The sequence below is a fragment of the Brachypodium distachyon genome, chromosome 1 (assembly GCF_000005505.3).
Source record: "Brachypodium distachyon strain Bd21 chromosome 1, Brachypodium_distachyon_v3.0, whole genome shotgun sequence".
In the NCBI taxonomy this organism is placed as follows: domain Eukaryota; kingdom Viridiplantae; phylum Streptophyta; class Magnoliopsida; order Poales; family Poaceae; genus Brachypodium; species Brachypodium distachyon.
In genome coordinates this window covers 7,174,689-7,199,788 of record NC_016131.3, presented here as the reverse complement: position 1 = coordinate 7,199,788, position 25,100 = coordinate 7,174,689, and the positions used below count along the sequence as shown (strand labels likewise).

The window sequence follows — 25,100 nt, the reverse complement described above, 5'->3', positions numbered from 1 at the left end:
GACACACGCAGGTTGTCGAGTCAAAAGCCGCATGCAGACATACCAAAAGGCGTAACCCACCGTCGGATCACCACGGTACGGGTTCCATCGGACGGCTCGGGCCAGTTTAGGCGGAAGTTTCTCGCCCAAGTGGGCGGGTGCCGTGATCCGCCCGTACCGGGGGGACTGGCTGGCCGTGGCGCGCGTCGCAACGTTTGTTTGCAAGGGATCGTGGTGGCCCATGCGGGGGCCCTCCTGGGCGGCTGGGTGGCGACATGGGCGCACCAAATAAACGTTATAGCGTGGGCGTTATTCGGTCGGACCCATCCCAGATTACGCAGAGAAACTAAGAAACGAAACACCCATGACCCATCATGCCATTCACGTACGTACGATACGATCGGTCGACGACCGGGGCCGGCTAAACCTCCGTAAACTCTGAATGCTCGATGGTAGTACTACATGTTGCTTCAATGCATATGCATGGGACAGAATCTAATGATCCGCACGTAGTACGTACGGCGAGATAGTCACAGCATGCTCGATCTATATATGCAGCCGGCCAGCCGCGCGGCCGCGCCGGGTCGGCTAGTAGTTAATTGAAGACACACGGCGGGGCCAGGCAGGGTCGGCAATTGGGCATGGCAGGCGTGACAGCCCGGCGTGGCGCTGCGTCCTCTGTCGCAAGGGGATATGGACCGCGCGGGCGGCACCGGGGACAACGGGTCTCGCCCGTGTTCCGTCTGTGTAGGGACGTCCGAGGACAGCCTCAGGTGCAGGGTTCCCTCCGGCCGGCCGCCGGGCGTGTACGTACGTTAATTCCAGTCGTCCGTGCTCGCTCGCTTACAAACCAGTAATAACTTCATACTGTACTACGCGAGGTTGATCTGAAAGTAATAACTTCATCCAAATTTAGTTAAAATTGAAATATCATTTGTTGGACCGAGGGAGTATAACGAAATGTACGCGACGGTTTGAGTTTTCTCCGTACGTTTGCACGCTTGAGTAAGAGGAGTAGTACGCTGGACGGCTTGAGTAACAGGAGTAGTACGCTGGACGGCTTGAGTAATACGAGTAGTACTAGTGTAGTGACGATGAATTGCTAACGAGTAGCATTCATGAGATTTGTTTAACAACGCGGTGCATGCATCGAAAACAAAAAATAAGTACTTCCTCCTTCTCATGCAAGTGTCTTTCTATTACATGATTACGATTCTAGACGCTTTCTAAGCATAGATAAATTCATACTTTGAGTCCGTTAATATGAGACGGAAAAAATATTTTTTTTAGCTCGAAAGATAGGAAATGAGAAGAGGAGAAAACGTTGAGGCAAGGCAGAGAAAGTTTAGGGGTTGAAACAGCCTAGCCCATGGGCCAAGGGGTGGTAATTCACCGAGAATGTCATGAGGCCTGAACTGCATAGGGCCGCAAAACTTAGATCGATTGTTTGTTTATTATTTTCAGAATTGAAAGCCCAGCCCGCTTAAACGATAGATTCCGCGGAAAAGTGACTGCATTCGATACAGGCTGGCCTTTCAATTCAACCACTAAGCCGACGGTGGTTCAGTCTTTAACGCCTGTTGGGCTTGGAGCAAGTTCTACTCCCTCCGTCGGGTACGTAAGGTCCACACATAATTTTATGTCAAATTTTGACAAAAAATCATAGTTATATGAGTTTATTGTGACACAAAAGAGATATGGTTGGATTCATATTGAAAAACCCTATCTAATGGTATAACTCTTATATACATATCTTCAATGTTATTTGTATAATTGTTGGTCAAAGTTTGGCAAAAAACCTAATAGAGGCCTTATAAACCCGGATGGAGGTAGTAGGACCGTGCCGATGGACGTGATTTTTATTTAACCCGTCAAATAGAACCGTAGAATTAAGTTATTCAGGTCAAGGGAGTGAGCCTAGCTCACTTGGTCGGGGGAGTGGGTGTACGATCCCAACACCTGAGTTCAAATCCTCACGGATGCGAATTTAGGTTCTTATTATACTGTATGGGTCTCCTTTACAGTTTTCTATCCAAAAAAGTTATCCAGGTGAATGTCAATGGTGAATAACCAATTTAATATATGATTATACTAACTCGCCTGGAATGCTAATCCCCCGATTGCTGGTCAAAATCCAAACCACTGATCCCACTCCATCACACATCGAGCAACGAATCCCCCTCCGCTGCTAAAATAACTGGCTACTCGACACTGCCCACTCCTCTCCTGACTCGCCACCTTGCTCCACTGCAGCCTACCTAACCGTTGTCTCTTCCTCCCCCCTACCAGGGGCGAACCATCGAGGCTTCAGGATGCTCGGGCGGGGAATGGCGATCTCGTCCCGGCATCAAGACCCTCGTCAACTCTAGCGCCTTAATTGATTCCTGAGCCCCTCTCCCGCTGGGGCGAGGAGCTCGACACGCCACATCCCGTGGCCCCGATGCCGCGTCAGAACCGCACCATACTGTTTCCATCCGAACACATGAGAGACAATCATGTGGCGTCCGGGGGAATTCCGTGCCGACACCAGGAAGAATTAATGCTGACATACAACTTACAACACTGTTTACTATACAAGCTTGTTAGTTGAAGCACGGCCTTGACATGGGTTAATAAAATATGTACTACTTGTGAGTTTATTCTACATATGAAACAAATTGTTAGATTTGAATTTGAGTACCAATCAATCATAAATATAACAAGGATAAATAGCAAATACAAATGACACGTTAATATTCTCATCATATCAAGCCGTAGCGTTTCTTATACTGACACACTTAGGATTTGAAGTTTTATTCTTAAAGTTTGCAACAACAATCAAATATAGATTGTAACATTAACGTTTTCGAAAAAAAAATCACTTTCATTTATTTCCCTGACTGAATCTGCATTGGAGTAGGAGAGTATACTCTTTTTTTTTGTGGCGAGAAGTAGGAGAGTATACTTGAAGGACACGATTAGATGCTCAGTGTTCTGCATCTTGCAGTTGCAGCGTGTGATTCCAGCAAGCAACATCGTTATTCTTCCCTACTGCAGAACTGACGTGATTGGACTACACTTGGCATGCAGTCCATATTTTTCTCCCTCCTGCTGTATTCACTTGGCAGTCAATATCTCATCAAGAAGTCAACGTGACTACACAAGTACAGTGTTATTCCACTGGCAATGGCAGTCTTGTCGTTTACGGTCCTGTAAGATCTTGTAAGCTTTATGTTGTGAATCTTGTAAGATTCACAAACATATCCTGTTACAAAGGTCTATTCAGAAATTTCAAATTGATCGGCTAGACCAATGATGTTAATTTTATGCTACACATAACGTAGCATCATTAAATTCCAATTTTAAAATCTTCAACCGTGTACTCCATCTATCACCATAATACAATGTTTTGACCAAATTAATTCATTAGTTTGTAGTTATGGTAAAAAAATCACAATTGTAATTCTTATGAAGTATCGTTGAAAATAAATCTAGCGATATAGACTTCATGCCGTACAAATCAAATATTAAATAAATATTGGTCAATAACTTGTCCTAACAAAACCTAATACATTTGATGTCACGAAACTTAAGAGAAAGAGGAATATGCGGCCGTCGAAAAAATGGCCGTTACAAGGAGTAGACGTCACATACATAGATCCTTTAAGTATAGTTATTTCGGGACCACTTTTTATTTTTGAAGAGGCGCTATTTTGGGAACACGGTCATTTGAAATATGACCGCTAAAAAATACATTAGAACAAGGCATTAGATCCACCTATACTGTGTCGATATTAATTACTCTACGGGAGAAAACAACAACCCTGCACATACTCTTTCCTTTCCAAAACATAAGCACATAATTATGTGTGCAATCAACGCTCTAAAACTTTGACCATTATTGTAGGAGAAATTATATGAATTGAGCACGTGAGAGTAAGACATCGTATTTATTTTGTAAAATATACGTATGCCGTATTTTTTCTAACTTTGTAAACATATATAAACCAAATTATATTTAGCCATGCTGTTTTTTGTAACGCATTTTGGATTTGATTTTTTTCTTAACTAGTAGAATGCCCGTGCGCTGCCACGGTCTGGGCAAGCCACTTTTGGTCTTCTCTTCCTTTTTCTCTTCTTTTCTTTTTTTTTCTTGGGCCACACCCGTTTTTCCTCTTGGGCCAGCTTCTCCGAGAGCGCCAAGTCCATGCCCGCAGGAGCACTCGTGCCCGTCTTCCTCCTCGTGCCAAAAGCAGCACACACGCGCCGTCCGCCGCAATCTCCGCCCTCGACGATGCCTTCTCGGCCCGTGACCCGTCCAGGTGCTCTGAACCGTATCCCACGGCCCTTCCCTTTCTTTGCCCCTCCTCAATCATCCCCCATAATCACGGCTGAACCGCCTTAGCGCGCGTTATCGTAGCGGCTTCCGTTGGCCCAGATCAACACGCCGGGGATGAGGGCTGAGAGAATGAACCTGTTCCCCTGTTTTCTCTGAATTTAAATGGTGTCTAACAAGATGGAGCCTGCATGCCAGAGCCACCTGCTCTCGGATGGAAGGAGGCACCACATGCTGGACTATATGCTGCATCGCAGGATCAATCTGCCGTTGCAAGGTCGAATGTTTGAAGAGATATCTTTGGGTTTTTAATTGTGTTTTCTCCGCTGCGTCAGGAGAAGTATTTTTGTTGGATTAGGATTGGGCTGCGCCAGGAGAGGGGAGCTCAGCCGTCTGGAGCGGACGAAGGAGCGGTTTGTGTGCGGACGAACGAGGTGGATCTCGGGGGCTTGACGAAAGAAAAGGGAGGAAATAAGGTGGAACGGTCCGTATTTTTTACTCCCTCCGATCCTAAATTGTTGTCGAAATATTACATGTATCTAGAGGCTTTTTATGAATAGATACATCCGTATTTGGGCAAATTTGAGTCAAAAATTTAGAATCAGAGGTCGTACATTGGTACATATATAGATATAGATAGATTCGGTACAGGTAATGGATCAGCCGGCATAGTAGGCCTAATATACATTCAATCTTGGGGCCCATAAATTTTATGGGATATATATAGATAGATTCGGTGCAGGTAATGGGCCAGCCGGCTTAGTGGGACTAATATACATGCACCTGAGGGCCCACTAATTTTATGAAAAATTTGATAGACGACGGTGAAAAGCACGGTTCGTATTTTTTAGATGGGAAAATATCCAGTGAAAACTGTTGTTAGGTGCAAACTTGCAAACTTCTATCATCAGCCATCGGATCTGCAACGTGCGGCTGAGACGAGAGGTGGAAATCAAACACATCACTTAAACGCAGTTTTGCAGTAATACCCCTGCCTAACTCCCACCTTCAGCACATGGAAAAAACGATTCGTCCTCTCGTCTTCCCGTTCCCCACCTAACGTGACCTTGGATATCGACGCCGGTGAGCCACCCATCTCCTCGCGACGGCAGCCGGTGACCACCCCTCTCCTTGCAAAGGCTGACGGCGCCCCATCCCTCTCCTCAGCCGCCCACTCCTATCCCGTCGAGGGCAAACCAGAGGCGACGATGGTGCTGCCCCCACCCTACGACAGAGCGCGATGGCGACCACCTTGACGTTGCTTGCTTGGCGGTGGTGGCGTCGCTGCCCCGAGCAACGGAGACGGTACATCTACTGTCACCCTTCCGCGTGGTGCTGCTGCCCCGGGTGACGGCAATTTGGGCTAACCTTTGGTGTTTTGCCGTACTGAATTTGTGTATCTTGATGTGTTGAATCTGCTATACTGAAAGTTTGTGTTGTTCTACTAGAACTGAATTAACGCGAGCAATGGTCGATTTCTTGCTGTAACTTTAGAATTTTGGATGTACTTGCTGTCTTACTGTACCCGAATCACGGCGTACGTGCCCCTCACTGCAATCATGGGTTCCAAGCTAAGGAAAGAACAATCAAAGCACTTGGGTGATACTCCCTCCGTCCGTGTTTAGCAGATCGGGAGGCATCACGTCCAGCGGCGGGCTCAACAACACGTCCGGCGGAGTGACTGGCAGCACGTACGGCGTACGGCAGGCGATGAGTCATAGACGGCTGCAGGCACGGCATCTTCGCCAGCGGCGGATGCAGCAGCAGGGCCTGTCGGGCGCTACAGCATGGCCGGCGGCGGCCGCACAACAGGCGGAGGGCGTGCAGAGCACCCGGACGGTGCCGGCGGAGGGCTACCCGTGCTCTTCAATGGGGCATCAGTGCATCACGGCCGGCGGTCGAACGAGTCCTTGTTTCCATCACGGCAGCGTCAACGAAGAAGATGAATGCCTTTTCATTTTCTTTTTCTTTTTGAAAGCGACTTTTCATTTTCTTAGTTGTGAATCGTTTTTTCCGTGCTGAAGATGGGAGTTAGGCAGGGGGTTTATTGCAAAACTGTGTTAAGTGATGTGTTTGATTCCCATCTCTCATCCGGACCGCACATAGTAGATCTGATGGCTTAGGACGAAAGTTTGCAAGTTTGCACCTAAGAAGAGTTTTTACTGATATTTCCCCTTTTTAGATATGTATAGAAGATTATTGCAACAATAAATAGATTGTAACATTAACCATTTTGGCCAAAAAAAAATGCATTTTCATTTGGAGTATGAATTGGAGTAGAAGTAGTACATTTGAAGTACACAAATAGATCGTGTTCCGCATCTTGCAGCGTGTGATTCCAACAAGTCAACATTTGTAGAACGGATGTGATTGAATCGAAGTACACTTGGCAGTCCAGGCCACGTACTGTGGTTCATCGCTACTGGTATTCACTTGGCACTTTGGCAGCAGATGACTACTACACTGTACGTGTCCATCCAGACTGGCAACGGCAGTCCTGTCGTTCATGATCCCACAAGCAACGTATCCTGTAAAAAGATCGCGCCTACGAGTCTAGTACGAGTTACGCAGTAGACTAGGAAGCCCAGTACGAATGCTGTCAGCAAAGAAAGGAAGGCCCATACGAACTTCTGAACCGGCCGTTCATTCGGAGGCCTTCGGATCCCCGCGTAAAACATTGCCCGCCGCCCACCCGAAAATCGGGAAAGAAACGCATCTCCCGCTGAATCTGGTCACGTTCGCTCGGCACGTTGCGCCCTTCTTCCCCTGCTCCCCCACGTGACTGATACCGCGTCCCCGCGCAAGCGAAAAAAACCCCAAATAGACGCGGCAGGTCGCCAAATTTTGGGCAAAAAGACGCGAGCGCGACCGCTCAGCGGAGGGAAACCCGAAAGGCTCGCGCCGCCGCGCGGCTCAAAAAACTCAAACGACGCGACGCGCCCCCAAAAATTTCGCTGCCGCCTTTACTGCCGCCGTCTCGCTTCCCTTAAAATCGAAAACGCTCCTCCACAGCTTCCGCGGCTCCCCACTACGAAAAAACTCTTCCCGCCGGCGCCTCCTCGCCCGCGCCCAGTCCTCCCATAAACTCCGCGCACCCGCCATTCGCCTTCCCACGATCTCCATTAGCTTGCTCTTCCTCCCCCTGACCCCTGAGATGGCGATGCAGCCGCGACACTCCACGTCCTTGGTCGGCGGCCTCCAGGGCCTGGAGCTCAGCGGCGGTATGGATTCCTCCAGCGCCTCGGCGGCGCGGCTTCCCTGCCTATCCGAACTCTCCTCCGACTCCGGCGACGGCGGCAGCGGGATTGTCTCCGTCGAGCACTCCGGCGACCCCGCCATCCCTTCCGCCGTCTCCTGCAGCAAGGTGAGCCTGCCGTGCCTCCGACCCGAAACCCCCCTTCGGTTTCTCGTGTTTCGCAATATCCGATGCTTAGATTTCGGGAGATCAATTGCGCGTTAATCTCTCCCCCCTTTTCTTCAGGCCCCGCAAGTTTCTCGCCTTCTGGCGGTAGCCGACGAGGACGGTTCAGTTATCCTCCACGATACCAGGCGGCGCCTCCCATCGTCCCTAGAGAAGCCAGGTTGGTTTGGATTCCCCTCTCTGGTCTAGATTGAGTGATGTCAGTTGAGATTCTGGGTATTTGGGCTCAAATTGGATGGCAGGAGCCATTGTTCCAATCTAAAATCTTGGTCTCTTGCAGCTGACGACAATGCAGTCTTTGAAGCGCACAGTCCCAGACGAGGAAGGCAGACAAGGTCTCGAGCAAAGGTATTGAATCTGAATAGAAATCTTGTTGCTGGGAATGATTGTACACCTGCTTTAGTTCTTTTGTTGATATTGGTCAATTTTAGGGAGCTTCGACGGGCTTCCCATCAGTTCTTTATTTGAAAGATGACATCTCCATTGCTACTTCTGTCCAGCGTGCACGCTCCCTTTCCTCTCCTGGACGGTTCGACTCGGCGCCGCGCACGCGCCCTCGGGTGGAGGAGGCGCGCATCAGCAAGGCTGACACGGCGTCCACACTGCCTGATGATTTGCTGTTCGAGGTCTTCAAGCGGCTTCCGCCACCGGCGACAATCTTCCGTTGTGCGGCGGTGTGCCGGCGCTGGCGTCGTGTCGTCTCCGGTGCCGGTGCCTGCTGCCTACCTGCTCCACCTCGACACTTTGGCTTCTTCCGCAACTACGGCCCGTCCCCGCTGTCGCCGTTCGTCCCCATGGCTGGCATCGACCTCGACCTCAGTTTCCTTCCCGTGTCGCCCTCGTGTGGTGCTATCCTCGTCGACTGTCGCGGTCACCGCCTCCTCCTGCGCGAGCTCGGCGCTGGGTCCGCGACCGAGCTCAGGCTCCTTGTCTGCAACCCATTGGGGAAGACGTTCGCACGGCTGCCACCTCTACCCGTGGGCAGGCATAGGGTCTCCTGCTACGCCGTCATTCCAAGCGAAGGCGATGCGTTTCGCGTCGTCATTGTGCTCTTCGGTGCTGCCTCGCCCAACTTCTATGTTTTGGTATATTCTTCTGCTTCCTCAGCCTGGGAGGTTGCCACCGGGCCGCTGAAACAGCCATTGATCCCCCATCAAGGCCCATCCGTCGTCATTGGAGATGTTGTGTATAGGCTGCAGTGTGAGGACAAGTATATCATGGCTGTGAACACGACGAAGATGTCGCTGTCTGCGCTGCCGCTTCCCAACGCCGGGATGCTCCTGTATGCCGGCAACAACTGGATCGGCAAGACGGAGGACGACCGTCTATGCTTCTTTGTGATCCGGGAGCCACTAGTGTTGGTGAAATGGGTTCTTGAAGCGCCTGGGAAGTGGGTACAGCAGGAGCCGTTGGCACTGTGGCCTCTGCTGAACCCGGCCACGGTCGGTGATCTCCATGGCATGAAGCTCTCGGCAAAGATTGCTGATCAGCTCAATGGTTGCAAGCTTGTGAGCTTTGGTGGGTTCTGTGCGGGCAGTGGGACGCTGTTCTTCATCATGGCTGACTGGGTGGTTGCACTCGATCTCAAGACCTTGAAGATGGAGAAGTTGTGGAGCAATACTGATGAGTCTCGTCCCCTTGGTGATGTATTCCCGTATGAAATGGTGGCGTGGCCGCCAGCGATCAAGGATTCTGCCAAGGCTCTGTTGCTTGATGAAGCATAGTGTATGTGTTGCCACTCACTGCATTCCTGTGTATTTGTACTTTCAATTTCTCCATGAATTGTATTTGTTAATGCAAAGACGTTCTGATCTGTTTTGGGTTCAATTAGTGTTGAACAAAATGATTCATGTGTATATGTTTTTATGATACTCCTTCTGTCTCATATTAAGTGACTTTCTATTACATGTATCTAGACGTTTTTCAGGTATAGATACATTCATATTTGGGTAAATTTGAGTCACTTAATATGGGACAGAGGGAGTATTTGCTCAGCAAACTGATCAAGTAAATCTTGATTGGACAATTAATGAAGAAAAGTTGTAGTTGGGAATCTTGATTAGACCTTAATTGGATACTTAATTTGGAGTATTCCAGATCACATTAGTGCAGTGATGGATCTTTCAGATGGATTTTTTATGTGATGGTTCAAATTCAGCTTCAGATTCTCGTGTTGTTCCTTTCTGTCATGGAGTGAGTTACACCAAGCTGACTTCTTATATGGTTAGAAAATTAAAGCTGCATGGGGTAATATCAAGTATATGACCATAATTCGGCCTTTGAGTTTCTCCTGCATCCAGGTAAATCTCCTAGGTCAGTTTCCCTTTGTTTTCAGCCAATCTTTTTTGTATGCTCCTAACTTTAGACCACATAGAAAATCCAGGATATTCAAAGATTTTGTGTGGATATTTCACAGATCTATGTGCAGGTGATTGCTTTTGTGAAGCCTTCAAGGTAGAGATACCAAAGATTCCACCTTCAATTGAGGTGTCTTCAGAAATCACATAGATTTGTTGATCGATCAAATTACTATACATGACTAAATTTCATGGCAAGATCTTCGTTTACACTGTAAATTGGTGTTCTTTTGCATAGATTGTATAGTACTTAGTAGTAACCAGTTATTACAGGGCTGTTGCTTTTTTACTTTCCTGGTTTCTCTGTAAGCGAACAAAACTACTAAAGAACTTGTCAGTAGCTACCAGTGCTAGTGAGTAGTGACCATACTACTACAGAACTAAAATACAAACCTTGCAAGGGTGTTGATCATTTAATGGTTAGGCATATTCAATTATACGGTGCTATTTAATCGTGCAAATATTAGGAAGCAATTTTTCTTTCTAGACAAACTTGTCAGGAATGACTATCCATAAATCGAGGAGTTGCAGGGTTCTGCCCAGTTATCAACCAGTTTTGGGAAGTCATTTCATCACCGATTGCTTCTAAGTCTCTAGTAAAAGAAAAGTGTTGGTGAATTACCTACAGGCGATAGGCTTGTCTAAAAAAAGATCTGTAATCAACGATCTTAAGATTCTCCCCGCGTCTGGGTTATAATATTGAACTTGTTATGAAACCGAAGCTTGAGTTCCTGTTATGGCCTATGAAGAAGCCTCTTAAAGCTATTGTGGAATATCCAAGGTACTTCAGCTGTTCTCTGGGAAAGATAAAACTTTTTGCAGAAGAGAACTTGCAAATAGAAACATTACCCGTGACACCTTCTCTACAATCAAACAAAGCTGATTAATTTCTGGACTTATACCCTGAGCAAACCATGTTAAGGTGCCTGATTACACAGCTTCATGCTTCTTTCTGGGGAGGATATTTTACAGATGGAAACCACCTCCAAATAAAATTTATACGATTGAATTACATTATTGGTGTAACTGATCAACTTTAAATTTCAAAATGTCATCGGCCCCATACATGAATCATTGTGAATTTGTGTTGATGCCCAGATTAAGGCCTTTGGTTGGGTTTAAAACTGCTTTCTGACTTTTGGTTTATAAGCCACAAAAGTACCAAATTAGGTGCTTTTGCCTTTGGCTTTTGACATTTGACCTGATATTGTTAGATGATGGTATAAGCAAAAAGCCAAAGTCAAAAACAACTATTTATGTGATTTTGTGGCTTATAAGACAAAAATCAAAAATCAGTTTTAAGCCTAACCAAACGGGCCCTAAAGCAGTAGCTCAAAGAGCAATACACTACTCACCAATTTTGTCTTTTTGAACATAATGCCAGCGGGCATAATGATGTCACAGAGGCCTATGAACAGCCTATTCAGAAGTTCTTACTGGCCTTCCTAGTCCACTGCGTAACAAATAGTAATAAACTGGATCATAGCTCGTAGGTACGATGTTACAGGATAGGATTGTGTTTTGTGTGTAGCTTGTTGGACCATGAACAAGACTGCAGCTGCCAGTCAAAGAGCACTGTACTTGTGTAGTCACATTGACGTCTTGATGTCGTATTGACTGCAAGTGAATACAGAAGCTCTCCTGCTGTCTCGAGAAAAATATGGACTGCCAAGTGTACATCAATCACATCAGTTCTGCAGTAGGAAAGAACTTGAAATGAAGAGCAAGATGCACCATCCTGAACATCATGTTTGTGACTGTGTATACTTCAATCACATCAGTTCTGCAGTAGGAAAGAACTTGAGAAATGAAGAGCAAGATGCAGCATACTGAGCACCATGTTTGTGACTTTCTGTACTTCAAATACACTACTCCAAGTCTCCAATGCATATTCAATCAGGCGCACCAAATGAAACTGTTTTTTCTCCCGAAACTTTAATGATGCAATCTACTCCCTCCGTCCCATATTAAGTGACGAAATATTACATGTATCTAGATGCTTTTTGGGTATAGATACATCCATATTTGGACAAATTTGAGTCACTTAATATGGGATGGAGGGAGTATTATTTTGTACTAATCTTTAAGAATATAAAATGTGCACCACCTCTATAGTATTCAGTGCAAACTCGAAAATCAAGTGGTATTAATATCAGCAACACTTAGAGAAGAACCTACTGTTCTGCAGCTTTTTTGCCATCCAGAGAGCAAGGTCTCCATTTTCGATCAAAAGGCCCATAGCTTCTCTGCACAACCGTTTGTTGTTGTTCATTTAGTTTCGTATCAATCAGTTGCAGCAACTCTTGCAATCCTGTCCCGGTCACAGCTGAAGTTTTCACATGACAAGTGGATACTGACTGTGTCAAAGTGCAACCACTTGTAGTTACAGCTTTTGGGCCATTAGGCTCCCTAAAACACTCTGTCGTCAATAGTTCTGAGTTCATTGCTTTCATATCAATAGGCTCATCAAAGGACTTGTCAGATGCCATTTTATCATCTCCATTTTCAGAATTTTCTTCTGATAAAGACTCTGAATCCACTGTATCATCCAAGGAGTCAAAAGATGATTGCTCTGATGGCACATCGTCTTCAGAAAATAAGTCTTCCTCCTCTTCACCTTCAGTGAGAAAGATCTCATCTTCAATCCCATCAGTTAGGGCATTATTATCCACAAGATCAATCTGAAAATACCACATTCAACAAAACATCACGGTGCATACAAACTGAAAATTACCAGGGAACTACATGTAGTTATCAAGTGCTAGAACCAACTCAAAACTTGATAGGCACCTTATTCCAAACTTCAATCATATTGTTGATCTTATCCTCTGAAACACCAATCTGTTGCAGTACTTGCAGAACAGTAGAACGATGCTCATCAAGATTAGGTGCGCTGGAATCCAACACGTGCTGCACCAATGCATACAAAGTTAGAAGTCTGTTATTCTTTCTGAAACAATTTGTATCTTAAAACAAAAGCATAATTGACAATAAAAATGCGCATGGCTGAAGTAATATCGATTGTTAACCTACAAACAAAATACTTTGTAAGACATGTTCAACCTATGAGAATGGATTTGAGAAAACAAGCTAACTACACCTACCACTAACATATCTGCCTCAGCAACTTCCTCCAGGGTGGCATGAAATGCTTCCACTAGCTGCACAGGGAAGGTAAAGAAGTCAATAACAAGCTAAACATGGCACAATCTGCAGATGAGAGGGAAAAGAGGACCAATTCAATTTCATTTCTAATTGGGAAGGAGACTGACTCACGCAGAGTGTCAAATGATAAGGAGAAGGCGATTAAAACCAATTGTTGTCAAAAGCTGAGTTCAAAGAAAAATTAAAACAAGATTCATAAATGAAACTCATGAAAGAATTGGAGATAATGTCATGTGGAGCCAGTAATATATTAGATTTGATTGGTTAATTTATTAAGATAGAGTCCAAATCAATTAAGAAAGAGTTGAGTCATCCCATAGAAGGGGACTACTGTGCAATCCTTGGTGCTCCCTCCGTTCCGTAAAGATTGGCGCGGCTTTGAACTAGACCGCGCCAATCTTTACGGAACGGAGGGAGTACCAATCAATAAACCAAAGAAAAGGGAGGTTAGCCTCTGCAAAATCTATCCCTCTACACTGCACCCACGCGTGACAGCACAGCCTTCCCATCCAGGCTATGCTTTTAGGAGTCTAGGTCGTGACAGATAAGGTTATGTAGGGTTTAGTAAAGGTCAAGACAACAGCTGTCGGGACCTTTTGCTGCTCCGCAAATCCTGCTATCTGCTCTGTTAGCTATGTTGCCGCACTCTATAGCATATAAAATTTGATAAGTGAAAATTGAATCCCCAGAGTGAAAATGCAATCAACAAAAAAAAATTACCTGTACAGGTAAATCTGATATGAAGCCAACGGTATCGCTGAGAAGTGCTTTTCGCCTGAATTGAGTTTTGCAAAATAAAAGGTTATGTACTGCAACATGTGGAAACTCCAGAACCTTACCAACAAATGATAGAAGAATGACAAAAAAAAAACAATGTTACCCTGATGGAAGAATCACACTGCGTAATCGAGGATCTACGGTTGCAAATAATCTGTATGGAAACAGGGACTTAATTTGTCTCTCGTTTACTGATGTAGATTGAGTAAAGAAAGTCAATTTCAGCATACCTGTCATCACTGTATAGATCAGCTTCAGAAAGTGCACTCACCAGAGTGGATTTTCCCTATTAAAATAACATAGAAACTCAGCCTCTTGATAAGCTTAGGTTGTAGAAAGCTCAAATGTATTATATACATTAAAAATTTAGTGTTATTCTGGAGGATCATGCAATATGGTTATCTAAGATGAAATAAATGAAATTACTGGGGCAGTAGATCCACATACAGCATTTGTATATCCAACAACTGCGATAGTTACAAGCTCTTGGCCAAACGAGCCACCATGCCTTTTTCGACTTGAACGCTGTATCGCTCTAGTTCGGCGTACGTCTTCAATTTGTGTTAGTAAGCTTATACGACGATCTTGGATTCTAGATGGGATTCCAAAAAAGAAAATGAGAAACTGCTGCAAGAATGCAAGTGCATATAAAATGCTGTTTATCAATGTTAGGCACCTCCTGCGTTGTAGTTGAAGTTCCGTTTCACCAGCACCACTCATGAAACCCCGTCCACCACTTCCTCTCCTAAAGAACACAATAGCGATGGACATGAAAAAAACAAGTCAAGACAGAGTAGCAAGTAGCAACATCTTAGGAATAATACGTTTAAGACTAGCTAGGTGCCCGCATGATGCTGCGTAGTTCACTGTATTATTTTTATTTTAACCTGAAAAATGTTTTTCACGTAAGGAATGTTTAACTCTTTATTGGGACCTATTTTTTGAAAAACCTGCTGCTAATTGTTATGGTAAGAAATGTCTAGTTGTATTTTTTGGAATTGGAGAGATTAGATTAGAATTTTTTTTTTGGGGGTCGGGGGGGGGGGGGCTAACTTTTGGAATGTATGAGGGTGGAAGTACCATCAACACCAACTGTAAATTAAGAAATCTTAAAGATGAAGATTACCACAGCAGTGCAGAAAATTCCACTCGAAGCCCACTAACCATACATAGTATGTCCCTCAGAAAAACAAAGCACAATATTTCTGTCGCCTTTATGGCAACTACTCCATTATAACATATTTCTTTTATTCCACTACTGTTTGGTCAAAGACGTTTGACTTTTAAGTTGCAAAAATAGGAAACTGAAAAACAATAGCAGAAATTCATAAAAAAATAACAGATATACCAGAAAAATATTGAAACACTCATAAACCAAAGTAGCAAGAATATTCCATGATTTTTCAATGTCAATAGAAAGCTCAGAAATCGTTGTTCCTACTATACATTCTCTGAGAAAAACTCCAAGTGCAGATATCTATAGTACTTATAAAGTTTCGAGTTGGTGGTGAGTTCACCCTCCTTTCCACTCGTACTGAGACATGAGTCAGACCATAACTCTTGCCAAAGGCACAAATAAATAAATGTGGGAAGGAGACTCGTACTCGAAATCTTACGCTTTCTAGCATGTGCCATAACATAGAGGAGCAAACGGTTTAACTCATTAAAATGTCACACAACCAGTTTTCTACCAACAATTCTGCCAATCCTCATCCTCCTGCCGCGTTTCATCCCCATTTGACTATTATCTCATTGTTGTATGAGATATGCAATTGTTTGGTGCATACAGCAGAAGATCAATAAAAACAAATGTACTCGTCTGGTAAAGTATACCTTTGCTTCTTTTATGGTTCCGTAGCAATGCACGGGTACTGTGCTAGTTCATATAAAACTAAAAAAATTCTTAGAAATTTACCCTTTTCTGACTTTTGGGGCTATTCAATTGAATCTTTATGTTTCTGGCACTTTTATAAATGAGGTATCAACATGTCGATCGTAGAAAACTCACATGAATTTCATTTTTTTTTGAAAAACTTTGGTCTCACTTTTCAATATTAGTTAAATATTTGCAAAAGAAATTTACACCGGGAGATTTGAAAATATTCCATCAGGAGAAATATTACAATGTTCCTAAGCCTTTATGGAACATACTAAAAGGTTTCCTAGCAACATCAGCAAAGTTCTGTGAATTTGGTTAAAAAGTGGTCAATGTGTTTTTCTGGTAAATCTATTGAAGTTCTTGTGTTTTTTTCATTCCCACTTTTTAGTGACCAAACTAGAGAAGAGCATAAAAATTTGATGGCAGAAGGGAGTTTGCAAGAGTTTTAAGTGCAAAAGGAATTAAAAAAACTCCGAAAACAATACTCAACAAAGGATGGGCATACCATTTATTAGATCACCACAGTAATAAAAAAGTAAAATGTATTTGCTCTCACTTTATTTATGTGGCGATATTCATATTTTGCTATCTGTGTTAAAAAAGGAAGAAGACTGTCTATACTTCTTCAAACATAAGCAGGACAAGAGCTTGTCACTTATGCTATCAGACATGACTCGCACATAGCTATCTTTTCTCTGAAGAAACAAAACACCAGAGCGCTATACAAGCAAGTACATGAAGCTGCTTAATAATGAGGCAAAATAATCTTTTGTATTAGTGCTCCATGCAATTACAATTTATTTTAGCAATGGGAAGTTCATCCCTTCTATCCACATCATAACAGAAGATGCTGCACAAAAGGACTGACACAATCCAATGCGAATTTGGAGCACTGTGTGCATCTTTTTTTGTCATAGAAATCTTATCTGCTGCAGTTTTGACTGTATTTGGAACAGTATGACTCCTCAATAGTCAATATTTTCTCAAAAATAAGAGTTGACCATTCAAGGTGATAAAAAACCCATCAGTATCCAGCAAGGTATTTCATAGTTTGTCCCGTCACATGAAGAACCTTGATGTCACTATAAAGTGCTTAAGTAGTTAAAATTAACCTTGAATGTTAAAATCAACTGGTGAAAGGCTGAACACGCATGCCACTTGATAACAATGGCACCGCACATGAGAAAATATTCATGAGATTCCATTTATGAATAAATTACCCATTGTTGGATATAATCAAAAGGAAGCATACCCTCGAGCACTGACAACTTCAGCCTCCCCACTTGTACCAAAAGTTAGTCGTCCACCTGGCCCGCGGACACGGACGAGCCTAGTCTTCATGTACATCAGAGCTGCTAGCTCCGACTGTACAAAGCAAAAGACAAAGCAAATAACTAAATAAACATAGGCATTCGGCTTCTTTTCATTAGTATACAATACGCATAAGGAGACACTGTATAGACTGGCCAACTAAAATGATATGACAACTGAAACATGTACTCCAATATTTTAACAAAATGCACCTGCAACTTTGCTTCCTTTGTTTCAGCATGAGCATTGAATATCTCAATTATAAGCCCAACACGATCTAGAACTGGCTTTACCCAGGCAACCTACCAACCAAAATACCAGAACAAACAAATAAAGCATCAAGATATAGTTCATAAAGTCAGAATGCACATATATTGACAACTTCAAATAAAATTTAGCAGACAATAAATTATGATCATGAGACTTGCCTCCAAGTTCCTCTGCTGGATCCCCGAGAGAAGCGTGTTAACGAAAACTGCATCTAACTCTTCCTGATAGGATCAAAGAAAATACCAGGTAAACAATTGAACAAATATATCTTCTACTTGAATATTTGAAAACAAATTGAAGAAAAAATGGTCCTTAAGGCGCATAACACAATGCTTTACCACATATAGCATAATGTGTGAAAATTGTTCATGCAGTATAAAAACAACCACAAAACATGCAAAAACAGAAGAAGGAAAGAAAGAAAAGATAACACACTACTTTGTCGAAGATGCAAAAGAAAAGTGCACCTCTGCGTCCAATGCCCTCAGGTAGCACTTGATATTATCCACAGTTCCAGGTCCAAAATACGTATCTGTGTGGATGAGTTGTGAGATAAGATAAACTTCAATAGTCCTAAACAAGCCACAAGGGAAAAGAAATAACTAGTCGGACAGAAGAACTTCAAATGCTAGCAAACATGGTTCAAAATGAGTTCCGAAATAACTATAACGGACATGGGTACAAAATCCAAGTTCACACATTCACCACTGCAGATTTTGAAGGAATTGGTGCAAGCAGCCAAGCACATCACTGGTCACAACCTAATGTAACAATAATGAGAATATGCAAGAAGCGCTGAGTCTCCTTGATAACAAGACAAGAATGAGGCTATGAAGTATGATCCCACAACCTCAACCATCAAAATTTTGTGCTCTACGGTTGGAGCTGTGTATCGGAGTCTGACATAACTTTACTAACACAAATAATACAACAAATTCGTGACTGCAGAAAAATGTGTATCAATATCACGAGAGAACTAAGGTGGCAAAGTTCAAATTAACAGAACAATTGCGTCATAGTAAAGTATTATGACTTACTCCATACCATATGAAACAGAGATCTTGAAGCTCTACAGAATGCATTCCATCACAAAGTATACCATAGTCTCGAGTAACGATGAATAAACTATGAGCCAGTCATGCCATACTTATCCCTAGTTGATCAAAACTAGAATTTGGAATGACTAAGTGCAAAGAATGCAAGCATGATGCTGGAGACTGGAGTGTAGCTTAATTTAAACAACAGTGGAAGAACAAACAAAATGTGCTTCCCCCGACCCAACACACAACACACAACCATCCACTAAGCTCAATTTTAGTAGCCTGACCTAGCACTTTGATCGTATATACACAGAGACACCGAAAATACAACCTGGCCACACCAAACATGAAATGGAACGTGATTCTAACAAAACCTATGCAGCTGAATCGCGCAGGGTCGATGCAATCCAAAACTCCCACTTGAGTTAGACAGTAAGCAGTGAGAACGGAACGATGGTTAGTTGGGTACCAGCGTGGTTGCGGCCACGCGAGGCGGGGTTCTGGACGACGAGGTGCGGTGGCCCGTCCTTGGCGGCGGACTCGTCGGCGCGGTCGAAGCCGTCGCGGGCCTCCTGGAGCGAGCTGGCGAGGTTGAGCGCCTCGGCGAGCTTGGAGTCGAGGAGTGTGCTGGGCCGGAGGCGCGGCTGCACCACCAGCAGCCGCGGCGGGTGCTCGGGGTCACGGGAGAGCACGAAGAGGCCCCGCATGAGGCCCTCGTCTTCGGGCTCGGGCGGCGCTGCGGTGGGGGACGAGCGCTTGCCGCGGCCGGTGGACAGGGCGCGGACGGGAGGGGAGGCCGGCGAGGGGTGGCGGTGAAGGTGGGCTCCCAGGCGGGAGATGGCGGCGCGGAACATCGCGGGCGGCGGCGGTGGTCCGGGGACGTGGGGTTGGGTCCACCGGTCAGAGTTGGTGATGAGAGAACGCCAGCTTTTGCTTGTTTTAGCAAAGTTCGGCTCGCCTGGCCGCCCGGATCCGGGACGTGTCCGGTTGGACGTACGTGGCTGCCGGTGCCCGGCGGGATGACGGTGCGCCGTGAAGTTGACACGAGAAGAGCGGTAGTCGAGCACGATCGAACGGCTGTCGCCAAATCGCGGGATGGATTTGTATTTTGTTTAACGGTTTTGCTTCTAAGTTGACGAATAAACAAGTATTTCTAAATCCATGTTAACAATTGTCTCATTCAATATATACAAGTAGTTAAACGATGATACAATCTTAATTGGTTGGTTTTGGTTGTCGACTCAAAAATAAACATTTTTTAATTTAACTCATACATTGTCAAACGGTGCGAAAAGTGTCATATCTTATGAGTTTCACGTTAGGATGTAAACGGCGGCCCGTTTGTGTCCGTTTGCACTAATGCGCCTGCATGCAGCTCTCCTATTTTGCAATGCACCCTGACTAATCCCGTTTCCCACACATCAATACACCGAATCCTTTCTCGAAAGCACGTTGATTCTCTCGCCGGAGACAGGCTCCGCGCACGCGCGAGACGCATGTCCAAATAAAGTCCATCCATGTGAGATGCGGCATCGTGTTCTGCTCTTACAATCCACTAACTCTTGCGATGCTCGTTGCAGGCTAGGGTTAGAGCACCAATTGTGTTTATTGTGATGGCATCATTTAAACTTTTTTTTTTGTTCCGGCTCGATTTGGATACGTGCTCCACTAAATCAAACCTCGATGGCTCCATCTTTCTGTGTCTGGTAGCCATCATTTCGTTTCATTTGGTAAAACAAAATGCAATAAATTTTTTTGATGTGATTTTATTTGGTTGGATTTAAATTTTGATTTCAAAATCATGTTTGTCCGCCACATGGATTTGCTGAGAGACAAATTCAGAAAAATGATGTTTCTCCGGAGGAATTGGAAGCACAGGTGCCATTTTATGCCAGCCAAGCAAGTTGATTAAGTTGGAATTGGATTCCAATTTGAGTGGGAAATCTAGATTCACGAATTCAGGTTCCGGCCGGCCCCAAACCAGGGGCAAGGAGAGGAGTTCCCGTGTGCGGAAAGCCCCAAACCAACAAGATTCCGACTCATCCTAGGCACCGCCACGCCATCAGTTGGTCGCGGCTTCCCGACCCGTTCCCTCGTCCCCAACCCCGGCCGTCTCCTCCTCCCGCACCGCCCACCAATCCAACTCCGAATCGTCCACCACCCACCCCCAAATTCTCCGGCCGCCGCATCCAGCAGAACCCGGGGGAGAATCTAACCACCAACGCGCTAGAGGATTTTTATCCAGGAAGCATGAGCTTGGGCCGCCACGGCCCTCGGCGTCGAGCTCGAATCGGGAGATAGGAATCCGCGCGGACTAGAGCCCCAGAGGAGATGTCCTCTACCTCCTCCTCCTCCTCGCAGGAGAATAAACCCGCCGCCGGGACAGAGCAAGAGCGGCAGCCTTCCAAGGCATGGGGGATCCTCGTCTTCGGCCTCGTCGGCGCCGCCACCGCCACCCTCGCGGTGAGCAAACAACCCCTGTTACGTTCCAGCTCGTCAGATACTTAGATGTTTCTCTATATGTAGCCGATTACCACATGTTATAATCAGTGTACGTGCTCAGGCTCAGCAGTCTCGCTTGCTCGTCTAGTATCAGGGCTTCCGTGACGATTAGCTCCTGTTGGCTTAACTGAGATCTGCTGTGCCATTCACGATTCACCTGCATTAATTTCTTCTGCTCCATGCTTAAGGCAGAGGGGCTCTTCTGAAGGATTTAGTGTTTCTTATCTTCACAGCCTCCTGTCGCTTTGAAGTACATGACACTTGAATCCTGTTTATATTATTCTTGAACACTTTTATAGCTGATATCTCTGCTAGTCTTGAGTCAAAACCTCACATCCTCTCTCGAGTCTCTTGATATTGCTGAGCACTGCAGATTGGTAAACCCTGTACATAGACGGTCCCTTACTCCTTGTTATGCTGGGTTGCATGATTTGTGAGTAATGCGAGGTTATCTTTTTGTATCAGATGAGATTTCATTCATTGAGATTTTTATTTCTTATCCCTGTGCTAGGTTGCCCAAGTTCGAAGAAGTGTTGATTGGTTCTACACTCAGGTACCTTTCTAAATTAGCATTAGTTGTTAATGTTTTGGTTTTTTCCTATCCTTGTTATTCATTGAACGTGGCTCTCCTAAGCTAGTGGAAACGGCATTGATGCATTCTTGATCTTCATCTGGTTACGCTTCTTAGCTTGTTTACTCAAAGTGGAGTAGAGTTAAGGAATCCCCAAATTTGTGTTTAAGTCTTGTGCAATACCGTTGTTTAGGTGTGTATTTTTTTAGGGGAAACAGCGGAGTAGGATTCTTAGGTGGATGTAATGGTCTGATGAGAATGGTAGCTTGTTCTCTCAATTTTAGTACAGTTTGGTGCTTAAGATTGTACTAAGGGCATTCTCTTGTCATTATCTGGGGCCTATACTTAAGATATGCCATCCAGTGATTTGCACAGCAGCACACTAAGAAAACTGCCATGTTTTATTTTCTTGTTGTTGCAATTGTTTATTTTTAAGGCCCCCTGTTGTATTGCTAGAGTCTCATTGGGTCGGTGGTCATTCCAGCGAGAGCTCTGCTATGTAGACATAGAGAGAACCAAGAGCAAATGACTAACTTATCATCCCACGACTCATTTGCTTACTGTACATTATCTGTTGACTTCTAAATTTTCACTTATATGATCTTTTATTCTTTTTTCATCTGCCTTTCCTTCAAAAGCTGAATAAGATGCAGACAACATCATCTTGGAGGAGCACAAGTAAGAGTTCTAGTCGTGGAAGTTTCAGTGAAGACGCTAGGAAAAGATATTATCAACGGATGCAGCAGGAATATGAGGATGAACAAGAGAGAGTTGTGAGTTTATTTTCACAATATTGAACCTTTTTTATGTTAAGACAAAGACTTGATCAAACCAAAATTTTAATTTTTCAAACACTGCCTTGAGATTACTTTCTTCGTTTATTCGTTGAGTATATCCTGACTTCTTGTTGGCTTCAATTTCGGCCAGCAAAGAATTAGGCACATGCAAAGTGTTTTCAACCGAGAGAGGAATAAATTCAGGAGAAGTTATGAAAGTTGGAGGGAGAATGGCCCTCCAGGTGGATATAATTACATCCCTCGGGATGACTGGTATTGGCAGACGGATACGTCTAACTCGGAACATAAAAATAAACGGACATATACTCCGGCAGGACCAAGGGTTTTTCCTATGTCGCATCATTATGCAGTTCTTGGTCTTGACAGGTATTTGTTTAAACACCCATTTGTAAATTTCTGTTCATCTTTTAACAACCTTTTTATGACATAGTTGCTTGCCGTTCATGGTTATACCTTTGCAGTAGATTTATTTATTCAGGATTTAATGAATTATGCATTTATCAGTGATTTCCTTGGCTTGCTCCGTGCCTGAATTCTTCAAGTAAAAAATAAAATAAAATGCTGAGAGCCTCAGACTATATGTTTTAAGATTCAAAAGAAAGGAACTGAAGCAATTTGATAGATTTACAAGCTCAGAGCATTTCACCTGTTTCTCATCGGTTTACTCGGTGATTTGTAACTTCTGTTTCCGTTACCTAAAACATTATCTGTTGGATAATGTGATATGTACTGCATTTTCTGTATCACATTAAACAAAAAATCCATACCATGTTTTTCTTAATGTTCGTTGTTGTTAGTTTATAGAACTGTTCATCTTTCCCTTGGTTCCTGGTCATGGTGTAAAGAAAGAGAGAACATCCATTAATAATAATGAACTTGTTCTTTGTTGAACTGATCATGATGATGTTGTCACCCCCATTTCTTCTGTAGCTCAATTTGCCATTATTTTAGAAGTGTATGTACTAGATGTACAATCTGATAACAGCTTTATATTTTTCTCATAACAAGACGTGTTATTCCTCTGTAGGTCCCGTGGGACGCCATACACGGATGCAGAAGTAAAGGTATTACAATCCTCTCATGCTATTGTCCCTCCAGCCCTCTATTTAGCATGATTTGAAGTTGCTGTCCCACATAACATGATCATCTTCGTTGTTATGTTTCTATTGACATTTTCTTTATGCTGATCATGTTACAAATCAAACATCTAAGCCTACATCGAGATCCTTAAATGCCAACTTATTTTTCTTCAGATAATAATGTGTTTCCATGAGATTCACATTTAGAATTTTGAAGTGTTTCGTCATGAACTCAAGTTTAGAGATCTTCACCACAATTCTATTTTTTCAAGCCAAATTCTTAGATAGGACCTGCAATTTAACCAATCAGTCATTTTTAAAAAATTCTTCCCAATCATATATCAATGTATAACTTTTGTTCCTGAGGGGAGCTGATTATGAGCATGATGATTAAAAATCTTGTGGTTCATAAGAAGTTTTTGCTTTTGTCATTTTCCGGAGTGAGGAGAAAGAGACTCTGAAGGACTTGTCTGCCAATTTTGTAAGAATTTTACAAGATGCAGAAGTACATTAAAGATTAAACCTTAAGCTCAAGGACCTAAGTCTTCTTTTTTTCTCTCGAAGTACATTAAAGATTAAACCTTGCATGTAAATTTGCTTCTTCTTTTTTTCTCTCGAAGTCTTAAGCAGCTGTACAGTTTGTCTGATTGTTGATTTGCTAGAGAGGCTGGGTTGAGAAGTGGTAGGTGGCTACATTGGTAAATTGTTAAGTCAAAGGAACAAGGATTTGTACAATAACAATAATGGAAAGTCGTTAGTAGGCTGAAAAGTTTAGGAGGCTACATTTATTGCTCAAGTCCTGCAAAGAAAATTGTTTGGATTTTTGGTACGTGTCTCATGCTTGACCAATGTGCTCTTGTTATCTCACTTTGGGACATCATCTGCAGAGTGCTTTTAGAACAAAAGCAATGGAGGTCCACCCTGATCAAAACCAAGATAATAGAGGTAGTTAGCGTCTTCCTTCTTCTTCGTGCGTCCTGTTTTCTTCTCATGCAATTGGTTATGTCGTAGCTACTAATGCCGTGAACATTTTATCTGGCACAGAGACTGCTGAAGAAGAGTTCAAGGAGGTTGTCAAATCTTACGAGGCAATAAAACTGGAGAGGAAAAATAATGCAAGTTGATTGGAGCTCCTGGGAAGAGCTTGGATCACTTCTTACAAAACTGTATACGGAATTTGCAGGCCATGTTTGTCAGGTGGATGACCAAGGAGGATCTTCTGTAGCTCTTGCGGCCTGTAGCACACGATTTTTATCGGTGAGTTTGTTCTTGGGAACACACGTCCCTGATGTAGACTAGGATATTGTCGACAAAGAGATGTGTTTCTCTTCGCATAGCAAGTGACTTGACCATAAACTGGGCAAGGAGCCAACATTTTTGTTGCCACCTGAGATGGGAATATGTATTCCAGATTCCAGCGCTGTACACCAGATATGTTGTGTTCAGTTAGCCTGATCAAACATAAAAGGGTCTGTAAATAGCAGGGTGTTTTTATTCTGGTCGGCAGTTCAGCCGTGGTGTTATACATCGTGTTTGGTAAAAAAAAAACTTGTATACATCGTGTTGCTATGCAGCAACGGTGCATCTTTAACAAAATATAATCCATCACAAAGTACAATTGTTCTGGTTCTTATCAC

The 25,100-nt window shown here is 43.8% G+C and overlaps 3 protein-coding genes across 5 annotated transcripts; 2 read left to right on the top strand and 1 right to left on the bottom strand.

Annotated features, from left to right (window-relative positions):
• The first annotated feature begins 7,293 nt into the window (after nt 1-7,293).
• LOC100843208 lies at nt 7,294-9,586 on the top strand. Its single transcript, XM_010231193.3, has 4 exons — nt 7,294-7,658; nt 7,776-7,875; nt 7,996-8,063; nt 8,216-9,586. The coding sequence occupies exons 1-4, from the start codon at nt 7,449-7,451 to the stop codon at nt 9,437-9,439; spliced, it is 1,602 nt and encodes a 533-aa protein (XP_010229495.1). The 5' UTR covers nt 7,294-7,448; the 3' UTR covers nt 9,440-9,586.
• Nucleotides 9,587-11,036: 1,450 nt separating this feature from the next.
• Nucleotides 11,037-19,542, bottom strand: LOC100827021 (GTP-binding protein At3g49725, chloroplastic). 3 transcript variants are annotated; one of them, XM_014896927.2, is made up of 14 exons: nt 18,984-19,542; nt 17,942-18,006; nt 17,633-17,695; nt 17,417-17,506; nt 17,146-17,258; nt 14,691-14,759; nt 14,462-14,606; nt 14,245-14,300; nt 14,118-14,168; nt 13,958-14,012; nt 13,177-13,233; nt 12,863-12,982; nt 12,251-12,753; nt 11,037-11,766 (listed from the first exon to the last, which is right to left on the bottom strand). In XM_014896927.2, the coding sequence occupies exons 1-14, from the start codon at nt 19,366-19,368 to the stop codon at nt 11,574-11,576; spliced, it is 1,965 nt and encodes a 654-aa protein (XP_014752413.1). In that variant the 5' UTR covers nt 19,369-19,542; the 3' UTR covers nt 11,037-11,573. The 3 variants fall into 3 exon arrangements, with proteins under 3 accessions (XP_014752413.1, XP_014752415.1, XP_014752414.1); XM_014896929.2 differs by having other exon boundaries at nt 11,037-11,737; XM_014896928.2 differs by having other exon boundaries at nt 11,623-11,855.
• Nucleotides 19,543-20,527: 985 nt separating this feature from the next.
• LOC100829443 lies at nt 20,528-25,081 on the top strand. The gene is made up of 7 exons (XM_003560285.4): nt 20,528-20,977; nt 21,528-21,569; nt 22,226-22,360; nt 22,515-22,750; nt 23,412-23,448; nt 24,351-24,408; nt 24,508-25,081. The coding sequence occupies exons 1-7, from the start codon at nt 20,846-20,848 to the stop codon at nt 24,585-24,587; spliced, it is 720 nt and encodes a 239-aa protein (XP_003560333.1). The 5' UTR covers nt 20,528-20,845; the 3' UTR covers nt 24,588-25,081.
• The last annotated feature ends 19 nt before the right edge of the window (nt 25,082-25,100 follow it).